Here is a 23,367-nt window from a genome sequence, read left to right as displayed (position 1 = left end):
CAGATGAGGCGTGGGACAGGCTAAGTGTAATGAAGTGGCTATAAGCATTAGGCCGCCCCGCTGGAGTCCCCCCCCCCCCGTTCTGTCACGGAACCTAAACGTCTGAATTGTAAATGGCTGTGGCGGTTTGTGCCCGATTCACTGGTCACCTTCAGTGGTCGCGGGTAGCAACACCTCCACCTCCTTGTCTCTGTCTCTGTTTCCTCAGGCTCTGTGGATGGAGGGGATGGACTTTAAAGAGGACGAACAGAAATGACGCTGGCGCCGAACTGTCACCAGGCCTTTGGCGGCTGGTGTGAAGGTTATTATATAACAAGCCTGGTTATACGATGAGCCGAACAGGCTAATTCTTTTTTTTTTTTATATAAAGTTTGTTTATAGTTCCATTTGTTTGATGAGCAGACAATGAAGGAGGTGAGGAGAAAACCCCAAACGATGCCCCAAGCGGGTTGGGCTCTACTCTTTTCCCCACAAATTCTGACAACGTGAAATATTTCAGTCCAGTACCAGTGTAAAGAAGGGCAAAGTCAGAAGATATGAATAATATTGGCCGAGGACTGCTGACATCGGTCACACAACGGACTGACGCCCTCATAGAATATGTGACAACCGCACCTTAGCATAATATGAACGGTGTAAGATCTTAAACTGTATGAGGCCAAGTCTAGAACCCGCAGCAGAACCTCCTCCCAAATCTCATCAGGAATTTCCTCCTCCCAAAGTGTCTTCAGAGGGGTTAGTGAATTGGAACAGGCTTATTCTAATTTGTGATTGTCTTTATTCCACTGTGCAGTGATACAATATTGTCCTCCGTCTGTAGACTTTTGCTTGTAGGTCGTTCATTTTTTTTCGGGGTCGGGAGAGCTCTTCTCTACACACCAAAAAAAATAGCTGCCACTTTAATAATTATTATTGTGGTGTTACAATAATGTCCTTTGTCCTTTGCTGAACTAGTTGAAAAGCCATTTCACTACTGACTAAGACTTTTGCACAATACCGTAAGTGAATTAAAACCAAGATGAACACAGAATTGCACTCAGGTAAGTAGCTGAAGAAAAACCCTTTGTTGTCTATTAATGTTGTTTCTCGCCTATAAACCATAATGCCCAAACCCCCACTTACTACCATCGTGTCCCTCAGCAAGACACTTAACCCTGAGTGTCCCCAGGTGGGGACTGTCCCTGTAACTACTGACTGTAAGGCGCTCTGGATAAGGGCGTCTGGTAAATGTCGTAAATAAACCGTATTCTGCACGCGTAATGTCTCCAGTGTGGTGTCTCTCGAGGGCGCCGGGTTCAGCCGAAACTCACCCATGTGGTTGTGGTGTAAAAATGGCCTCTTTAGTTCTGGTGGAATGTACGCGCGTCCTCTCGCCCTCGGCGGAAAGAGGAAGAGAAACTCTGTTGCGTTTTCCGCGGCGTCAGACCGGCCTGGGCCTCCAGTACCAAACAGATTCTATTCGTTAATAGACTCTTCTAGGTCATACTGTCACTGCGGATTACAGTAACTCATCCCCGTGCTTAACGTCCACACGAAACATCTTCCGGCTTTTATTGCATTTTATCTGCTAATGAACACAGGGCTGGTAGTAGCCAGGTGGGTAATACACTCGCCTGTGAACCAGAAGACCCAGGTTCAAATCCCACTTACTACCATCGTGTCCCTGAGCAAGACATTTAACCCTAAGTTGCTCCAGGGGGGGACTGTCCCTGTAACTACTGATTGGAAGTCGCTCTGGATAAGGGCGTCTGGTAAATGCTGTAAATGTAAATGAACATATTTCAGGCAAGGCCAAATGTTTGCTCCAATTATCTCCTGGACCAAAACGTGGCAATTCGTGAAAGCGATTAATTGTCACATGTGACACCACAGCACACGGTGCACACAGTGAAATGTGTCCTCTGCATTTAACCCATCACTCTTGGTGAGCAGTGGGCAGCCATGACAGGCGCCCGGGGAGCAGCGTGTGGGGACCGGGAATCGATCCGGCGACCTGATTACGGGGGCGCTTCCTTAACCGCCAGGCCACCCCTGCCCCGGTGTTGAATTGGTGGATTTTGACACAGACAAACCTTTTTTCTCTAAATCGCTGGCCCACTCGCTATAAATAAATGCTGATCGTGGATTTGGGTCAAACTCACGACCTTGGAGGAGTGAGGCCGCGATGCTAAGCGCCGCGCCAGCTTTCGACATCCTTTTATTGGTTTTCAAAGCACTCAGTGGACAGAGCACTCCTATGGTACAGACTATGGGGGTGTCTGCGCTTGCCCCGTTTGCCACAGCCTGCCAGGTGGTCTGTGGGGGGCAAAACGTTTAAGGATCCGTAAAAGAAATCGCTTCAATGACCGTCTCTCTGACCTGTCAGACAATAATGCACTTTCAGTACCAGTAAGATTGAAACTGGCGTGGAAAAAAAATCCCTGAACCCTGCATTAAATCGGAGGAAGGGTCAAGCGAAGAAGCTCGTCCTCATGTCCCCATGTTGGGGACAGCTACCTCGTCTTCCGCAGACCCTTTTGAGTCCCAGGGCAGCTCTCACTGCAGAAATGGAGGCAGGGCCTCATCTTTTTATTCTAAAACAGCTTGAGGTGCAGGTGCCTTAAGGCACAAACACACACACACACACACACACACACTCATTTATGTGGAACGGGATTTGCCCGGACAGATGTTTATGCACTCAGCACAGAACCACTACTGACGTCAGATGAATAAATCAGGCATTCTCTAAATGGTTATGCTCACTGGCTGTTCTTCATGTACTGGGGCTGAATCTGGCATACAGTACAGGACAGAAGTCTGGACACACCTTCTCATTCAACGTGTTTTCTTTATTTTCATGACCATTTACGTTGGTAGATTCTCACTGAAGGCACCAAAACTATGAATGAACACATGTGGAGTTATGTACTTAACAAAAAAAGGTGAAATAAGTGAAAACATGTTTTATATTCTAGTTTCTTTGCTCTGATTACTGCTTTGAACACTCTTGGCATTCTCTCGATGAGCTTCAAGAGGTCGTCACCTGAAATGCTTCTCCAACAGTCTTGAAGGAGTTCCCAGAGGTGTTTAGCACTTGTTGGTCCATCTGGATTGGGTTCAGGTTCGGTGACTGTGGAGTTCAGGTCTCCACTTTTTGTTAAGTACATAACTCCACATGTGTTCATTCATAGTTTTGATGCCGTCAGTGAGAATCTACCGACGTAAATGGTCAGGAAAATAAAGAAAACTCGTCGAATGAGAAGGTGCGTCCAAACTTTTGGCCTGAACTGTTATACATTCCATGTCATACGATTCTCCTTCTCCATCCTGTTCCTCTGAGACTGTTTAACAGCAGGAAAGATGCAACGAATCGCCACAAAAAGGAACGTTCTTCCATTTTGTTTTTATTGTATTTCCTTCTGTACTTTAAGAATTAATTCAAAAGGAGATTATTCTTCCATTTAATTCCTAAACTTAATTTAATTGTGGCGTGTATTTTCTATATACCCTTTTCTTAATGTAAAACAGTTTCTATGAGACATCGGCTGTAGAAAATAAAATGGCGATCGCTATTTTTAATTTAAAACGTTTTACACAACTGTGCACATTGGTACAAATTAGACGGAATAATCACCCAGAATAAAATGTTGCCGTCGCTCACTTGTTTGCACCCCAGATGGATCTCTGGTGCCTGAGCGCACATCACAGTTAGTTCTCTCCTCTCAGCTGTAAAAAAAAAAAAAAAAAAAGACATTTTCCTCACCGGCAGGTTATAAAAAAAAAAAAGCGCCACCTTTTCCATTATCAGCCGGCAGGAGGGCTCGCACGCCTGGGGAGCGTTTCAAATGAGATCTCGTCCGCCTTCCGTCTTCCGAATCCTCTCCCTTCCCCCGTCTTCCCCTCGCCCCCCCGTCCCTGTGTGGCAGCGGAGACGTCATGTGATCAGGAGGTCACCGGTTCGTCCTCCCGGGCGGTACGGTTGATCGACAGGCGGGTCTCTTCCTCTGTCCTGCTGCCGGACACTCCGGTCACCTATCGCGAGGCGATGAGCGTGTCGGCTTTTACTGGGCATGTGGTTGGTTAACCTACACGATTGTGTGTGTGTGTTGTGTGTGTGTGTGTTTCGACAAGACGCCCACCCCCACTACAAGAGCCTGCTGCCTCATTCTGTCAGAACCAATCAGTGTGTGTGTATGCGCTGCCTTTAACACATTAAACACACACTACTGCACCGAATACGGCCCAGCCCGGTGCAGAGTATCTGTCACTGTTACTGGGAGCCCGCAGTTCACACACACGCACACACACACACACACACTGCAACATGTTTCAATTACATATACAGTACAGGCCAAAAGTCTGGACACCTTCTCATTCAACGTGTTTTCTTTATTTTCATGACCATTTACGTTGGTGGATTCTCACTGACGGCATCAAAACTATGAATGAACTCATGTGGAGTTCTGTACTTAACAAAAAGTGGAGACCTGACCTCCACAGTCACCGGACCTGAACCCAATCCAGATGGTTTGGGGTGAGCTGGACCCCAACAAGTGCTAAACACCTCTGGGAACTCCTTCAAGACTGTTGGAGAAGCATTTCAGGTGACGACCTCTTGAAGCTCATCGGGAGAATGCCAAGAGTGTGCAAAGCAGTAACCAGAGCAAAGAAACTAGAATATAAAACATGTTATTTAAACATGTTTTCTGTTTTTGTAATTTTTGTTAAGTACATCCATAGTTTTGATGCCTTCAGTGAGAATCTACCAACGTAAATGGTCATGAAAATAAAGAAAACACGTCGAATGAGAAGGTGTCCAAACTTTTGGCCTGTACTGTATATATTATCAGTGTTGACCTACACTGTCAGGACTGGACCACACCACCTTCTTCACCCTGCTTGTGTTCCAGGGCACACAATTCTTTCCACAAGCCAGCAGCAATCTTGATTTATATGCAATTATTGTGTACATTCTTGAATCCCGGCGCGGTACTCCGGTCTCCTCCTGCCATCCGAAGGCACGTACGCCAGGCGTCTTGTGTAGATTTGTATAGTCTTGAGCACAACCCGTACTTTTTTACAGTCGTGACTGCTAGTCTTTTATTAGCACCATTTATTTCCATTGTGCTGCCCCAACCTCGGCTGTAACTGTGGCAGTAATAAGGGTGTTAGTAGCCTAGTGGGTAACACACTCGCCTATGGACCAGACCCAGGTTCAAACCCCACTTACTACCATCGTGTCCCTCAGCAAGACACTTAACCCTGAGTGTCTCCAGGGGGGGACTGTCCCTGTAACTACTGATTGTAACTACTGGATAAGGGCGTCTGGTAATTGCTGTAATTGTAAATACAATGTTGCTCCCACACACATCTTTATACAAAAATAAAGCCGCACAACTCCATGTGTGCGTCTGACAGGTGAGCCTGCAGTGAGACGGGCGCGGGCCTGACAGCGGACCTGAGAGAGACCAGATCTATGGCTTTCGCAGCGTCGCGGCACAGAACACACAGTGACAGGCAGAGAGGAAATGTGCTGATGCACACACACACACACACACGTATACACACAGCCAAACCATATGGTCCTTAACTCCCAGAAGTTAGTTCTGTCACTTATCCTTGTATCGGCCCAATCCCTCCACAGCACGCAGACTCTGCACAGACTGCAGCAGTTCGGTTTATTCTGTGTGTGTGTGTGTGTGTGTGTGTGTATTTGCAAATGCAAACTCCTCTTAACAAGAATCCTCTAGTCAATTCTTGCCGTAGGTTCTAACCCTAAACCTCCCAAACCAAATCATTTATTTATTTCAGATGTCTTGTTCATCTTATATCTGTAATTCCTACGAAGGACCAGAGGAAATGTGGTGACCAGATATAAGATGAAGGACACACACACACACACACACAGGCAGTGTGAGGAGTTCTCTGGCATGACAGTAGAAATAGGTCAGCATTTTATTATGATTTTTTTTCCCGTAAGATTTAGCCGACTCGTGTCAGAGCATAAGGGGTCCGAGTTGAGGGTCATTTATTACGTGCTTATTCAGCACACTCTGCCCACCCAGGCGAGTGTGCGTGCTGCACAATGACCTACACACCCCACACATCGAAACATAACCACTCAGCATCCCAGCTAGTACAGAACAACAAGGTTCTGACCTCAACAAGGTTCTGCAGGAGTGAACAGGATATTAAGACAAATTGAAATGATTGCAATGTTTAAATATAAATCTAAATTCTGGTTCTAAATCTGTATGTTCAAAGTCATGGTAAGATTACATTTACAGCATTTACCAGACGCCCTTATCCACAGTGACTTACAATCAGTAGTTACAGGGACAGTCCCCCCCTGGAGACACTCAGGGTTAAGTGTCTTGCTCAGGGACACAATGGTATTAAGTGGGGTTTGAACCTGGGTCTTCTGGTACACAGGCGAGTGTGTTACCCACTGGGCTACTAGCACCCTGATGACTGCTGTTATTAAATCATTATTATGGTTAGGTATCTTGGAATTGCTCGCAATATATTGAGTTTGACGAGACACCGTCAATCGGAATCACATTCCTTGTACGTGACCAACGAGCACAATTCTGATTCCGATATTTTCCAGACCTTTTCACGTACCGGTCCTAGCGGACCTCGACCACTAGAGGTCGATATTGGGCCAATTCCTCTCTGCGTGCTATGATCAGTGGTTTCACCTGCGTCTATACCTGCTTTATGTCTCCAAGCCTTGTCAGTAATCTGTCAATCTGTTCAAATTGACTCACTATATTAAAAGAAGAAATACATTATCAATCACTCCGTAAAATGTATTTGGTACAACTTTCACAATCGTAAGCATTCAACTTAAACCTCAAACCACCAATCGTGAAGGGCAGTTTATTGATAATAACAAACATCACTATTACTTTATTACTTCATTTTAACATGGCTGCTGTGTTGTTGGTGTATCTGATTGTAGTCCACACGTGACTGAATTATATAACATACATAGTGTTCCAGCGACGATGACCCGGTGCTGAACGTTCTCTGCTCACGCAGCGTTTATCTGTGATGTGCAGAACTTCGCAGCAGCCTAGCAGCGGCGTAATCCACCGTGGCGGACACATCGCCTCGCGTTCTGACACAAATCCAGTCCCTGAAGAACCATGAAGGAACCCGCTAAGGCCCGTCACACACGAGGAAAATGAACAAGTACGCACGCTCATTCCTTAATAGTACGAACGCGAAGGCCCTTCGTCGGAAAATCGGCCAACTTGAGTCCGTTAATTCAGAAGGCCGCCGTAGAAACCTTTCATGTTTCCCGATTTCACACACACACACACACACACACACACACACACACACATTAAATACTGCAGCAGAACGAAAGTACCGAATATACTGCACCACAGGTACCACAAAGTAACAACAGTGTCAAACCACAAAAGCCCTCCCCAAAAACCTCGATTACTAGAGTGAAGACACAAGGAGTGTGTGTGTGTGTTTGTGTGTGTGTGTGGTTTTAAATGCATGTTGCAAAATCAGAATAACAGCAGTGGAGCTCATTCACTTGACATCTCAAATCAGTATAAAACACACCGTCATGTGTTTTCTTTATATGGTAGACCTACACACTCGAGTACACTGCCCTTCCAAATAATGCTGACACGTGGAGTTGACAAAAAAGATACAAAAAACTCTCTCACACACACACACAAGCATGTGTGCTTCTCGTGAAGAATCTACTCCTCCATTTTTAAATCCTGACTCGTGTAGAAAAAGCTGACAGCAACACTTCTTTTCATTTCGAGTGGGAGTTCAAGTCACTTCCGTTCAGTCCTCCCTCAAAACACAGTGTTTTATAAAAAGGCACTTAATTTCAGACTTTCTCACCACTAACATATGCTACAGTGAACATCTGAAATGACCTGCCAGTACGAACACAAAGTGGCCTGAACCTCCAGCACCCGAAATGTAAAAAGCATCGCCTTCATTAATAAAATATATTTTTAGAAAGTCCTTAAGTGATGATCTCGGTCAAATGAATGCGGGACGTCCATCAGTGTATCAGGAATTGAAGCTGAAATGTGATTGGGATCATTTAATTCCATGGTTTACCCCCTAATATCCTTTAATGGATTAGTGCCATGGCGAAGAGATGATATGGTTCAGCCTTTGTCTCCATTTGTGCCTTCCGTGCCATGTAGCCGACGCTCCGGTTTATGGCATTGTCCCCTGACCGGACCACATCTGGCAGGACGGGTTAAAACACGCGTGGCTTAAACTGAGCATCAGAGTGATCCGTCACGACCAGGAGCTACAAAGCCGGGCAGGAACAGATGACTTCTACCCCAGGCAGCAAGTGCAAGTAAAAATGACCGAATGTGGAAATCCACACACATTGATGGATTTGGTACTCCCTGGTAGTGCATAACACATCGAGGAATGGTCTGAGCTGCTTGACTTGGCCTTCGGATCTCGATCTGGTCAAGTAAAATATTTTTCATATCTGGATGTAGAAGCCAGCCCAATCCTCGCGACTTCTGAGGACTCGCAAAGCCTGCCAGGGATGGTTTGGCAGCAGACACCATCGGACTGGGTCAGAGTTGGGTCAGGCAGCACAGAGGGAACACAATTTTTGACAATATTCGGTTTTAATGTTGTGGTGTAAAAAAAAAACAGCAATTTATTATTTTTTTTTAAACAAAACCAACATAAAAAGGAAGACTGGATAGTCAAATGTGCAAGAGTTGACACAGAGAATAGGTACATGTACAGCATTTCCCCTGACTGTGTTCTCAGAGTTATCACATGAATCGTACGGCTGCCATAAACAGCTACAATTTCTCTGAAAACGGAACAGGAAGAACCGTGGCGTTCCAGGTTCCTTAAAAGGGTTCCCGTTGTAACAGCCGCCCGCTGGGAGGCAGAGACGGGGAAGAATATTGCTGCGGGTTCCCACAGTTCAGCCCTATCCTGGATAACAACGTGGTCTCCTCGCTACCTGAGATGCTGTAGGACCTTACAGAGGGACGGTCTGGACGTAATCGTCCGCGTCCATCCTGCTTCTTCTCTCCTTGCCTTTGCTCCGCTGGCCCGCGGCTGATCTCCCATGATCCCTCGCCCCCTCCACCTCGTCCTCCTCCCCCTCCCCCTCGCCCTCTCTTGTGGGGGAGTGACGTCCCCTGCCTCCCCTCCCCTCGCGAGGAGAGCGAGCCCTGGACGGGGCCGCGGCACCCGCGGAGAGGGCGGGGCCGGGAGCCTGGGCCGCTCGTCTCCTGCCGGGCGGGCCCCAGAGGAAGTTGTCGGGCGGGTGGTAGTGGCGGCGGGCGAAGCGGAGCAGGGCGCGGCGCTGGGCGCGGTCGCGCAGCGTGTAGACGAAGTACTCCAGCGCGCTGTGCCGCATGTTGGGCAAGGTGCCCTCCACCAGAGACTCCTCCAGCAGCAGCCGCACCAGCGCCGGCTTGAAGGCCTCGAAGCCCAGCTCGCCCAGGCTCTTCAGGATGCGCGTGATGCGCAGGTAGTTGTGCTGGGACCTGGGGAGTGGGACGGAAGGTCACAAATGCGGACGACAAGGACGGGGACCTTCATGTGAAGTGATTGTCATTCAGCAGCACAGCACACGGTGCACAGAGTGAAATGTGTCCTCTGCATTTAACCCATCACCCTTGGTGAGCAGTGGGCGGCCATGACAGGCGCCCGGGGAGCAGCGTGTGGGGACGGTGCTTTGCTCAGTGGCACCTTGGCGGATCAGGATTCGATCCGGCAACCTTCTGATTAAGGGGGCCTTAACCGTTAGGCCACCACTGCCCCTTCCTCCTGTCAAGATCAGCCATCATCTGCCCATCCAGTTGGTTGCCGCTTTTGAAAAGTACATGTTATTATTATGTGGAAGGGTTGTTGGGTTTAGAATTGCACACGTTATCATTATTGTTCTTCAAATATGACTAAATTGCCATTTTTCCTATAATACTCTACTGCAATGTTACCCGATCTTTGTAACTCTTACAGAATTGATTAACTTAGTGAGGATCTTTTTTATATTGTGTGTATTTTTGTCTTCTTTCTTTTTTTGTTCTTGTCTTTCTCTTGCTTAAAGTAAAGTAAATAAAAAATATCTTTGAGAGAAAAGTACATGTGACGGAAAAAACAGAAGGTATGGAAGGGCGAGGTCCACGTGGGAGAAAGGGACACTGGGGCAGTGGTGGCCTAGCGGTTAAGGAAGCGGCCCCGTAATCAGAAGTTCGAATCCCGATCCGTCAAGGAGCCACTGAGGTGCCACTGAGCAAAGCACCGTCCCCACACACTGCTCCCCGGGCGCCTGTCATGGCTGCCCACTGCTCACTCAGGGTGATGGTTAAATGCAGAGGACAAATTTCACTTTGTGCACCGTGTGCTGTGCTGCTGTGTATCACACTGAAACTCCTTGATCAGCTGCTTCTTTTTAAAGTAATTGGTGCCAATTGGGGCCCAAATAGGAAAATATACTTTTTTTTTATAATAAAATACACTATGTATACTATCGTCCATGTGGTTTTATTTTGTATGAAATGTCACTGTCCTTCTCATGTGGTCCTTCCCTACCTACACGAACGTGACACCAGGGTTGTGAAATTGTCCAGTGGAGATTTTACCCAACTCAGACGAAGGGAATAAAAAAAGAGAGGGAGGAGGAGAAAGATGTAAATTAAGTGCGTGTGAAGGTGAGATAACCAGAAAAAAGGTGAAAAGCTGTCAGGAGACAGGGAGGCCTGGGTGTGGTTCACGTCCTTTAGTGTTACAGCTCCCAGGGCAATGACACACACACAGAACGTCACCCTAAACCACATCCTGACCCCGGCGTCCCTGCTCCAGCTGGCTACAGCCTAGTGAACTGCACATAATCTCACACTTCCCCGCGTCTTTTCGCCACGCTCAGATCGGTTCGATTTCCCCGTAACAAGCTCCGCCCGCCCTCCCTTCTGTCCCCAAACACCGCGACAGCGGTGTGGGGGTCATGCACGGCAGCTCACTCGTTCAGGTGGCGGAAGCGGTCCTGCCAGTTGGCAGCGCGCGCCACATTCCCGCTCTTGTCCACCAGCTTGATCCCGAAGAAGTCCAGCATGATGGTGTACGCCATCAGGAAGCGCCGCTTCGCCTCCCGGGTGCTCTGGAATTCCTTGATCTCGTCCTGAGTGAGTTCTTGAGCAAAGAAATTGAGTCCCTGTTCTCGCAGTGGGAACAGCCTGCAAGTGTGTGAGGAAAAAAAAAACGAGCGAGACTTACACCAGAGTTGCACAATTAGGACAAAAAATAGTCTGGTTTAAATATTTACCTCATTGCATTAAATGTCAACCCTCAATTGTTCACCTTTTTTCCCCCAGAACCGCTCGGACGTTCCTAATCACAAAACATACGCTTCCCGCTGCCAAGTAGGACGCAAAGCTCGATAACCGTGGCCCATGCGCTCACAGCAGGCGACGAGTTCAAAAAACGTAAACTAATATTCCCACATTGTGCAATTAACCACAATTAAAAAGCTCAGGACCAAAGCTCGCAAAAACAAGCATGAGCAAGAGGCTCGGACGGGGCAAATTGACGCGAGTAGCGTAAGTAGCGTAACCTCTTTACTAAATTTCAGAAGAAAAATACGTAAAAAGACGCGTCCAGACACTGCAGGTGTCAAAGGGTCAGGCGGCCGCATTAACAGCGTTCATTTCAACGTGCTACACACTTCACGGTAAAGAGAGATAAAGTGAAGTGATTGTCACGTGTGATACACAGCACACGGTGCACACAGTGAATTTTGTCCTCTGCATTTAACCCATCACCCTTGGTGAGCAGTGGGCAGCCATGACCGGCGCCTGGGGAGCAGTGTGTGGGGACGGTGCTTTGCTCAGTGGCACCTCAGTGGCACCTTGGCGGATCAGGATTCGAACCGTCAACCTTCTGATTACGGGGCCGCTTCCTTAACCGCTGGGCCACCACTGCCCCTGGATGGATTATGAAGATAAATAAAAACTAAATATGTTTCCCAACACTGGATTCTATGGGTGGTAGTGGCCTATGAACCAGAAGACCAGCAAAGTCACAGGTCCAAACCCCACTTATTAGCATTGTGTCCCCCGAGCAAGACACTCTGAGTGTCACTTCTGCCTCGAAGTAGCCCTGGATAAGGGCGTCTGATGAATGTAACTGGCCGTTTGCGTGTGTATAACATGACAAGTGAAAGTGAATACTTGTCACATGCGACACCCGTCATCCTCGGTGAGCAGCGGGCAGCCATGACAGGCGCCCGGGGAGCGGTGTGTGGGGACGGTGCACTAAGAAGATTTTAAATGATTACACAACACCTTCACCGCCCGGTGGTGTAAACAAGTGACATTCTTTGCACCTCACAGTGTGGAAATTCTCAACAATGCTAACTTTGTGCAAATGAACGTGTTGAGGGTCACCTGGAGGTGTGAGATACTAAATTGGACACGTTGCACCCCGTTCTTACACTCACTGAAGCATGCAAATGCATGCAGATGAGCAGTCTTTGACTTCAGGGTCCATGTTAAAAACTACAATTGACCCATGCATACATTCAGTAATTAACGCATTATTTTCCGTTCTGTTCGTTTTATGTACAATTTCAGCTTGTGCTATAAAAAGCTGTATCTTAGATACGTCTGTTACCTCCACATTAAAATTCCTTTTCACACTGTGGGGGTTCGAGCTCTGGAAGAAAAGGAGGGCTAGAAGGGGCCTTCTAGTCTGTTCTCTCCCCCTGCCATCCAGGCCCCGGGTCGTGGGCACTGGGCACCGCCCCCCGCCGCCGTCTCGCGTTAACGCCATTAAAACGAGGAGCGCCGGCGAGCCGCCTCGTGTTGCGAAACTCGCTAATTGCCATTATGCAAATGGTCCTCAGCGGTGTCAGCGGAGAGCGCGAGGGTGCAGCGGGGCGGGGGGGGAGAGGAAGCTGATGCGTTTTTTCGGCGCCGCGGGGGCGGGTGCAGCTAGATTGGCGGCATATGTGCCGGGCTGACTGCTCTGCGGCTCCTCTCTCGCGGTGGCGGCGGTGGCACTTGCCGCCACGTCAATGGCAGGAAGCTAGAATGGAGCACGGCTTGCGTCACCCCGACGCATCATGTCCTGGCGATGTAGTCAGGCCTAGAAAAAAAAGTTAGGCCCGACCCGAGCCCAACAGAATCCGATCTGGCCCGACCCGACAAGTGCGGCTTTACCAAAGTCCGGCTTTCTGGACTAAGAGGAAACGGAAATGCGTGGGAAAATGACCATTTCACCTCATCTCTCATGGGATTAAAACAAATCACGAGAAATGCAAATCGAATGAACATTTCGTTAAAAAAAAATTTTTACATTCAATAAAAATGCGGAAAGGATAGGTACTATAGACCGCCCCGACCTGATGTAAGCAATAGAAACTGAGCCTGGGGGTCTCTATCGCGTCCTGATCACTCAGCCAGCGGGGTGGGGGACAACCTACCACTGGATGTAGGTGTGGTTGTGCTCCAGCTGGTCGTAGTCGCCTCGCCACTTGGTCAGGATTTCCTCCACGTAAATGCCTGAGGGGAACATGGGAGCACACATCAACCGTGAATAAACTTTTTACACTAACCTGTAGGGGTAAACTCCCACAGTAGAGAGCCAGAGACGTGATTATTATTTTTATTTACATTTAACAGCATTTACCATGTGCCCTAAAGTTAAAGTGAGTTAAAGTGAAGTGATTGTCACATGTGATACAAACAGTGCACACAGTGAAATTTGTCCTCTGTATTTAACCATCACCCTGAGTGAGCAGTGGGCAGCCATGACAGGCGCCCGGGGAGCAGTGTGTGGGGACGGTGCTTTGCTCAGTGGCACCTCAGTGGCACCTCGGCGGGTCAGGATTCGAACCGGCAACCTTCTGATTACGGGGCCGCTTCCTTAACCGCTAGGCCACCACTGCCACTAATCCCTAATCCAGACATCGTGTGGGATGCAACCTGATTAATCATGGGATCAAATTTGGCATCCGTTACTTTAACGCCCCCAAAAATTTGTTTATTGATTCAGGTGTTCAGGATCACCAACAACATGGAGGTGGAGCACCGAATACAGGAACGAGGCGACGAACCAGAGGATCGCCCCAGCCACCCACGCTATCAATGCCGAAGCAAAAAAAAAAAAAGATTTCACAGTCGACCAGCATCATCATTGCGGACCATGACTCTGGACCAGTTGAGGCCTACACTGGGCTGTCCAGCGTCTTCTAACACGGACAACGTTTCTCTACCAACCCTGCTCTGACACCTACATGCTCTACCTTGGAAGGTGGTCCCGCGTTGAAGTTAATTTGAGCCTATCGAGATGTACTGTATGAGATAATAAGAAATAATTGTTGCTTTGGTTGCGATACGGAGCTGGAAGGAATTCAACACAAACTCGTCACGACAACATCTGTGCAACTGTGTCCAATTTAAAGCGCAGAATGAGAGAGGGGCAGAGAACTCATACCTGACAGCGTCAGATATTCAACAGCATTGTGCTCAGTAAGTGCTGTGCGCATACTGACAGCAGCCATCTCTGGACGTGTGTGGCCCACTCGTTTAAACCGCCTCCGCTGATGCTGACCAGCACAGACAATTCCCTGCACGTTGTCCCGATCCTAACGGCACAACGTGGCAGCGGGTCACCGCTCTAGCATCGAGGTGACCCCTGCGACTCACCGTCAGGCACCAGGGGTATCTTGTTCAGGTAGAACCTCAGGTTGCGGTACTCGTGCGGCTGCCGAGGCTCCTTGTAGTTCTGTGAGCAGAAAGGACAACGGGGTGACGGGCGGGGACGGGTCGGGCGGGTGTTGAGATGGAGAGCGACAGACAGGAACAGAAGGTGAGTTAAAGAGGGAGCGAGGGTGCGAAAGTGTGAAGCGAAGTCGGCGGGAGAGAGGCGTGTATGAGGCGGACAGGGAGTCGACATCCACTACTTCACGTCAAACTTTATATTACAGACATTCCCATCCTTCCCATCCTATTTTACTACGAATATTTCTCTACTCGCAATATATTATTTATGTTTTAATATATACATATTTCTTTTTAATTCTCTTTTTGTAATATTGAGTTCATTTGCACATCTTGTCTTTACTACAAATATTTTTCTACTCGTTGTATATAATGTATGTTTAAATATATTTATTTTATTCTCTTTTTGTAGGTCAACAGCAGTCATATCAGCATTTCACTGCATATCATACCATGTATCACTGTGTACGTGACAACTAAATATTAATTGAATTGAATTTGATTCTCTGGCTGCTACCAGAGTCCTGAAATAGACATATACTGAGCAGCCCGGACGTGTGAATATTATCGAAATTTTATATTTACAGCATTTGGGATCCAGTGGAGGGGGTGTAGCAGTGTGGTGGAGTGGGAGAAGTTGGGAAGGTGCTGCTGGGTTCTGTATTAGTTGTAGAGGCCGGATGGAGCAGATTCTGGGATTTTGGGATCCAGTGGAGGGAACGTAGCAGTGTGGTGGTGTGGGAGAAGTTGGGAAGGTGCTGCTGGGTTCTGTATTAGTTGTAGGGGCCGGATGGAGCAGATTCTGGGATTTTGGGATCCAGTGGAGGGGGTGTAGCAGTGTGGTGGTGTGGGAGAAGTTGGGAAGGTGCTGCTGGGTTCTGTATTAGTTGTAGAGGCCGGATGGAGCAGATTCTGGGATTTTGGGATCCAGTGGAGGGGGTGTAGCAGTGTGGTGGTGTGGGAGAAGTTGGGAAGGTGCTGCTGGGTTCTGTATTAGTTGTAGGGGCCGGATGGAGCAGATTCTGGGATTTTGGGATCCAGTGGAGGGGGTGTAGCAGTGTGGTGGAGTGGGAGAACTTGGGAATGTGCTGCTGGGTTCTGTATTAGTTGTAGAGGCCGGATGGAGCAGATTCTGGGATTTTAGGATCCAGTGGAGGGAACAGTGTGGTGGTGTGGGAGAAGTTGGGAAGGTGCTGCTGGGTTCTGTATTAGTTGTAGAGGCCGGATGGAGCAGATTCTGGGATTTTGGGATCCAGTGGAGGGGGTGTAGCAGTGTGGTGGTGTGGGAGAAGTTGGGAAGGTACTGCTGGGTTCTGTATTAGTTGTAGGGGCTGGATGGAGCAGATTCTGGGATTTTAGGATCCAGTGGAGGGAACGTAGCAGTGTGGTGGTGTGGGAGAAGTTGGGAAGGTGCTGCTGGGTTCTGTATTAGTTGTAGAGGCCGGATGGAGCAGATTCTGGGATTTTAGGATCCAGTGGAGGGGGTGTAGCAGTGTGGTGGTGTGGGAGAAGTTGGGAAGGTGCTGCTGGGTTCTGTATTAGTTGTAGGGGCCGGATGGAGCAGATTCTGGGATTTTAGGATCCAGTGGAGGGAACGTAGCAGTGTGGTGGTGTGGGAGAAGTTGGGAAGGTGCTGCTGGGTTCTGTATTAGTTGTAGAGGCCGGATGGAGCAGATTCTGGGATTTTAGGATCCAGTGGAGGGGGTGTAGCAGTGTGGTGGTGTGGGAGAACTTGGGAAGGTGTTGCTGGGTTCTGTATTAGTTGTAGGGGCCGGATGGAGCAGATTCTGGGATTTTGGGATCCAGTGGAGGGGGTGTAGCAGTGTGGTGGAGTGGGAGAACTTGGGAATGTGCTGCTGGGTTCTGTATTAGTTGTAGAGGCCGGATGGCAGTCAGAGGCAGACCTGCTAGAGGGGAGTTACAGTAACCCAGTTGTGAGATTACTCGGGACTGAAGGAGTATCTGGTGGCCTGTGTTGATAGATAAGGGTGGATCCGTCTGATATTGTAGAGAAGGGATCGGTTTTCAGCTACATGCAACATTGTGAGGCGGAGGAAGACCGGAAAAAAAACATGAGAGAGAGAGAATAAGTCACTACTGGATAGCTGTGGCGATATTTGTAGAGGTCCTTGGCAGCATAAAAGCTTCTCTTCATCTTGGAGGAGGACTCTACTGTTTCGACCAGCATCTACAAATGACAGAATAAAAGAAAGAAAAAAAAAAAAACACTTAAAGGTGCATTTAATACCGTAAAGAATAAAGAAGAGTGTGTAAGATGTATTTATGGAAGTTAGCATGCTAACCAGTGAGCACCAACACAGCCTGACTCGTAATACCACTGTGCACCTGAGGTGGCGATAGTGAGTTACAAAGTGGTGTCAAGTCTGTCCTTGGTCTCAGAAGCGAACCATCGCAAGGCACTAAAGAGACTAGGGGTGTTGAAATGAATCTCATAATCGATGCATCGCGAAGCATACGTGCACAACATAATCGATTATTTCATAATGCCGCCGCTTGTTGATTTTCCGGCCGCGGTGAATAAATTCTGGTAAAGAAGTAGTGCCGGTTCGATCGGCGCGTCCCTGGCCTGTGCTTGTTGGGATTTCCGTAGAAATTGACGGCAAGGAAAACGTTGTACGCAGCGCTTATTTGACGCCATCGGAATGCGCAGCCGACCGAACGCTTTTGAAGAACTGTTTCGCACGCCCGTGTGACGTTTTTGAAAACATACGGTGAAGTAATGCAGAAAAACGCGTGGATACTCGGAATCATCGTGCCACGGATTGAAGGTTTTGCATGAAATTTCTGGTAGAGTAAGTGAGGCGAAACTGATTAGTCGGGGTTCAAGTCTGCCCCCTGCTGTCAAAGTGGCGAAATGTGACACATTGCGCCTTTAATGAAAGTCGCCACCCTTTAAATGACACGAGAAGGCACGCCGCGAACCGCACGACGTTGGCGGACAGAATCCTCCCCCCTTTTTACGAATTTCCGTTCGATCTTCGGCCCCTGGCGCTTCACAGTTGCTGCTTTTGTTCCCGCTCGGCTCCCTGGTGTGAAGATAAATGTCATTTCATCTTCTCTTTGCACACTTCCATCAACCGAGAGGGACAGGAGGAAGTGGGTCACCTTCATCACGAGAAACATGACAAACTCCAGAAAGAAATGCTATTAAAATCACACATATTCGAATAATAATATAATCTTCTGCGATTGTGACGAGGACGCGTGGCTACTGTTACGTTCCAGAATGAAGAAGTGACGTCACGGACGTCAGGCGACAGAATTACCGCGTTGTGGCGACAACGTGGCGAACCGACGCCAGCTCCGTACGACGCGGCGTCGGACGATATGAGGGACCGTCGTCGCGGAGCGGAGCGCCTACCTGCCGAGCGGCGTCCAGCGGCTCCTCGGCGACGCCGCCGTCCCCCTCGCCCTCGGAGTCGCTGTCCCACGTCGAGTCGCATTCCTCCACGGTGCTCGGCTCCTTGTACCTCAGGCTGGCCGTCAGGTTTCCCATCGAAGACCCCGCGCAGAGCCTACATGTTCCTCCGCGGCGCGTCCCGGCTGCAGGCGTCCGGCGCGAACACGCCCCCCGCCGGAGAGGCGAACACGCCCCTCGCGAACACGCCCCGCCCGCGGCGCCGTTCGACCCCACGATACTCTGATCGATACTTTACTGTTGTTTTCAGCCGTAGAAACTGGGGGCGACGTAAAATCACGTGTTGTGAATTATTTGCGTCTTTATTTAACTATTTATGAGCCACCAGGTGGCGATAAATAAATCGTCTCATTCATTGTCTCAGACCAGGTTCCTCCTGGTTTTTATTTGAATTTGCACCCATTTGACCAACCACGGACGCGTCCTGTCTTGCTCGAAGACAGAAAAGAAGAGAAGTATTCGGTGAAAAAATTTGATAAAAACAAGATAATTCCAGAAAATCTTTTGATTGAGATGTTATTTTTTTATGACAAACAGACCCTAACCCAGAATGTGAAACAGCAGTGGACAGGACACGCGGTTCTCTGGAGACCTCCAGAAAGAGGACTTCCAGATCCGTCTCTGGTCCCCATGATAGCACCACAGCATGGGACTCCTGTCAGGCCGTGGGTCCCACGTTGCATTTGTATTCGTTATGCACGTCTACTTACACTCTTATACCTATAACAGGTTCAGTCCCCGAGGAGCAACGCAGGGTTTATGTTGGACACAGAATTTATGAATTGCTGAAATCTACTATAACATTTAGGCCTTCTACCACTATACGGTAAAGTATTAATATTTATATTTTTACATTTCCAGTAGTATTTATCAGAAGCCCTTATCCAGAGCGACTTACAATGAGTAGTTACAGGGACAGCCCCCCCCCCTGGAGACACTCAGGGTTAAGTGTCCTTCTCAGGGACACAATGGTAGTAAGTGGGGTTTGAACCTGGGTCTTCTGGTTCCACTGTATGTTTTTGATATATTGTACTCCCGGCCCAGGCTGCGTTTCACGTCCGTCCATCATCTCAGCCGCTTCTCCCTGATGGCGGCGGGTGATTATCTTCCATCACAGGCACCGCGCCGCTGACTCCAGACAGAAGAGAGGAGATCAGCCACCGGGGGGGAAATGACGTGTGTGCATCTGAAAGTTTTTCAGCGGGCCCGGTGTTGTTCGAATGAAAATGTGAATGGCAGTGGAAGAAAAGAACAAGGGATGAGAGACGGAAAAAATACGGTTGAGAGGTGACATAAAGGGATGGAGCGGAGATCCGGAGGTGAGGTCTGGGTGGTGACGCCGGCCATGATCGCTCCTGGCAGCCCGGTGGCTGATTGACGGGGACCGTGACAGCCAGAGGGACAGTGGTTAGCAGGCTGCCATTTTACCGCCGCCGGGTCCCCCCGAAGGCCCTCGCCTCGGACAGACCACAGGCCCGGAGGCTTCTCGCATCCGGTCGTCCTCTGCATCAGTGAATCCGATCTGCCTTCTCAGTCCGTGTAACTGAATCAGTGGCGGCCAGAGGGGACTTTTCTCCCTCCGAGCGTCTATGACCCTCTCGGTGTAAGTGTTTCATGGTTTTAATATCTCAGCGATGATGACTTTATTATCTTTATGGCACCCTCGTGATTGATTGATCAAGCCTTTCGAACGGGGGCCACGCTTTAGGCCTGGAGGTAGGTCCATAAAGCGGCTTCCTCGCGAGCGTTTCATGAGCGCAGAGCACATTTTCATAGATGTAAACTGTGCGCTCAGGGGACATTACACACGCTCCTGGGGGGGGGACATATACGTTTCGATAACAAATCACTGTCCAGGTAATTAGCAGGAAGTGCAGAAATACCCTCCAGAGAGCCATGCAACCGTTTGCTGCATTAAAATGCAGGTTATATATTTATAACTATGTATGGAACAGTTAACCGATAAGAGTAAAATGCTCTGACGATGGGGGGCCACAGAAGAGCTGCTTCAGTACCAGAGACAGCACCTCTCCACATGTCAGTACCTTAATGGAACTAAAGCAGGCGAAGGATCTTGTTGATTGCAGAGTTGAAAATAATATCTGTTGTATTAATAACATGCAGAAAAAAACAGATGTGAATTAGATTAAGGTCTGAGAGTCGAGGAAAGGCTGAAAACCTAGAAGTAACACGCAGTGGTACGTTAAAGTACAGTACAGTAGAATCATAAATACGGATATTAATATACATTGCATATACGAAGTAAAATAATGAGACCGCTATAAAATATTACATGCAATTTAAGTTGAATGAATTGCAAATTAATTTTTTGTCGGTGAGGACAAACGTTCTATTATGCACCAGCTCCAATTCTACCTGCAGAGGGCAGCAAATCACCTACAATGGCACCCCAACCCTCCGTTCAAAGCCCAATTCTTCAGACATTGAGCCCCAATTCGGTTTGAGAACGGTTTGAGAAACGCCACCGACGTTGAGAGCCCGAGGTCTGTGGTGATATGGCCGTTGTGTGAGAGTGGACGGGCCACAACGTGACCAGAGACATCCTGCCTCTTCGTGCGGGGGATGATCCCCATTCACATTCATAAAACATGCTGGGCAAGCACACAGAAGGTTGTGGTCATGCCCCCCAGAAGGACAGCCGGGGATACGGGGAGAGGGGGGTCAGACATGATGCCGAGGGCAAGACGAGGACCTGAGGACAAGACGCACACGGCAATAAAAACTAATCCGGAGTGTTGAAACACACTTCTCTTCCTTCCAAAGAGAATCAGGAGGTCCTGAACCAGGAATTTTGGTCAGGTGTCCACGCGAGGGACGCCATGACAGCCTAAACACATCGGCCTACTGCCTCATAAACGTGAAAACATTGCACAATCTGATCATGTACACACACACACACACACACACGCATGTGCATACACACTGGAATGAACACACACAGCATTCCCCTCCCCGGCAGCACAGAAGGTCGTTATGGCCGAGTTAGTGCTGAAGCAGTGGCCCTGTGGCCCCACGTCCATTAATATCATAGTCCCCTAAATAACCCGCGTGAAAAAGGGTGGCGACGCCCTACCTCAGCTAACCTTAACGGACTCGCACACAAACATCCACCTCCATCGCCGGTCTTCTGTAAACCGTGCTGTTCAACGAACTAATAAATAATACAAAAACGTACCTGAATTCACATCTTTGTCATTGCACACATTCAGGCCAGGCAGACTGATTTAAACTGGAAAAAAAAAAATCAATCAATATATATGATCAGGCTCATTAAACCAAGTCCTTCGCAAAAACTGAAAGGCTGATTTGCACATTTCTGTGCCAGTTGTGTACTCAGCAGAACCGGGCAAAAATGGATAGCAAGCAGCTGCTGTCTAGCAACCACCATTAAGCTTAATGAGAGGAACCACAGAGTAAAAACACCAGCAGAGGCACGGGTTCTCTCACATCAATTCATACAGTTAATTGTACATGGACGGAACACAGATGGATTGCATTACTGTTTTCACACGTTCATAAATCAGAACACCTCCCAGATTCATATTAATGCATTTCTCATATAAATATAAACAGGTTTGAGTAAACAGACAAACCCTGACTCTCACTTTCGAGTCTGATTGGCCTACATTGTCATAAAAGGAACCACCACTAGATGGCACTATATGAGTAAACAGGAGGTATGTCTCAGCAACAAGTGATCTGACAAACTGTCCCAATTTAGAAGGTCAGTTAGAAGGATAACATAAAAAAATCAAGTGATCAAGATCATTTAATATACAAAGCCTGTAAAGGTTATACCGCCCTCTTGTGGTCTCCAAAAGGGGTGGTAGTAGCCTAGTGGGTAAGACACTCGCCTATGAACCAGAAGACCCAGGATCAAACCCCACTTACTACCATTGTGTCCCTGAGCAAGACACTTAACCCTGAGTGTCTCCAGGGGGGGACTGTCCCTGTAACTACTGATTGTAAGTCGCTCTGGATAAGGAGTGTAAATGTAAAATGTAAATGCAAAAACTCCAAATCTAGACAACATTAAACAGGACAGACGAATGACGAGGAAAACACATTTCATCCCACAGGGAGTTGGCCCTGGAAGAGCTGGGGAGGATGACCGGAGGGAGGTAGAAGGAGTGTGGGAACTGAAGTGGGACAGAGGACGTGCCACAGTGCTCCGTGTGGAGCAGCGGGGAAGGAGGCGAGGGGACCATGCCGGGGTGGACCAGGGCAGAGGAGAACAGGAAGACGGCTGGCGTGAGGATGGTCCGGGAGTGTGGGTCGGATGGGGGGGTGTCTTGGGTGTTGGTAGTCTATGGGTGGCAGGAAGGCGGGGCAGCAAACACGAATAGTCATTGCAAAAGGGGGCAGGCAAAGGTCGTGATCAAAAGGCAGGATCAAAAAAAGTGTTTCAACGAAGGCGGGCGTCTCTGAGAAGGTAATTCGCTTCCCCCCAGACCACCTGACTTTCATACCGGACGCTGACCCCCCTCACTTCCGCTGATCTTGCTCCCTCTGGTGGGCTGGAGGTGGTACGTTGGCCGTGACAAGCATGTATCAGACGGACTTGTCCAGAGGGACAGGGGACAGTCCCCCTGGAGACACTCAGGATTACATTTACATTTACATTTATGGCATTTGGCAGACGCCCTTATCCAGAGCGACTTACAACGTGCTTTCAAGTTACCATCGATGAAGAGATCAATTCCGGTTCACTAGGACCCCAACTATGAATACATCTATTTAATTCACTCTGTTGTAGATTCTGTACACAAAGTTCGACAACAAGAAAATTACAATTTAATCTAAATATTCTTTAAAGAGGAAGGTCTTGAGCTGTCGTTTGAAGGTGCTCAGTGACTGAGCTGTTCTGACCTCGAGGGGAAGTTCATTCCACCACCGAGAGGCCAAGACGGAGAAGAGTCTAGATGAATGTCTTCCTTTTACCTTCAGTGGTGGAGGGACCAGGCGAGCAGTACTGGAGGCTCGGAGTATACGAGGTGCAGTGCGAGGTGTAATAAGGGCTGTGAGGTAGGATGGTGCTACTCCATGTTTGGCTTTGTAGACCAGCATCAGTATTTTGAACCTGATGCGTGCAGCTACTGGGATCCAGAGGAGGGAACGTAGTAGAGGGGCGGTGTGGGAGAATTTGGGAAGGTTGAAGATCAGTCGTGC

The 23,367-nt window shown here is 48.5% G+C and overlaps 1 protein-coding gene across 1 annotated transcript; it reads right to left on the bottom strand.

Moving 5' to 3' along the window:
- Positions 1-8,989: 8,989 nt before the first annotated feature.
- Positions 8,990-18,431, bottom strand: LOC114795729 (opioid growth factor receptor-like protein 1). Its single transcript, XM_028989307.1, has 6 exons — positions 18,121-18,431; positions 16,837-16,926; positions 14,664-14,742; positions 13,439-13,517; positions 10,980-11,192; positions 8,990-9,503 (listed from the first exon to the last, which is right to left on the bottom strand). The coding sequence occupies exons 1-6, from the start codon at positions 18,253-18,255 to the stop codon at positions 8,990-8,992; spliced, it is 1,110 nt and encodes a 369-aa protein (XP_028845140.1). The 5' UTR covers positions 18,256-18,431.
- Positions 18,432-23,367: the final 4,936 nt, after the last annotated feature.

The sequence above is a fragment of the Denticeps clupeoides genome, chromosome 8 (assembly GCF_900700375.1).
Source record: "Denticeps clupeoides chromosome 8, fDenClu1.1, whole genome shotgun sequence".
NCBI classification, from domain to species: domain Eukaryota; kingdom Metazoa; phylum Chordata; class Actinopteri; order Clupeiformes; family Denticipitidae; genus Denticeps; species Denticeps clupeoides.
Note: the sequence above shows the minus strand (reverse complement) of the source record. Positions and strands in the feature narration are given on the sequence as shown.

Coding starts and splice junctions, on each gene's coding strand:
- LOC114795729 (XM_028989307.1), bottom strand. CDS start 18,255: ATGGGAAACCTGACGGCCAGCCTGAGGTACAAGGAGCCGAGCACCGTG. Junction 16,927..18,120: donor CGCTGGACGCCGCTCGGCAG/GTAGGCGCTCCG, acceptor TGTCATTTGTAG/ATGCTGGTCGAAACAGTAGA. Junction 13,518..14,663: donor GATACCCCTGGTGCCTGACG/GTGAGTCGCAGG, acceptor TGTTCCCCTCAG/GCATTTACGTGGAGGAAATC.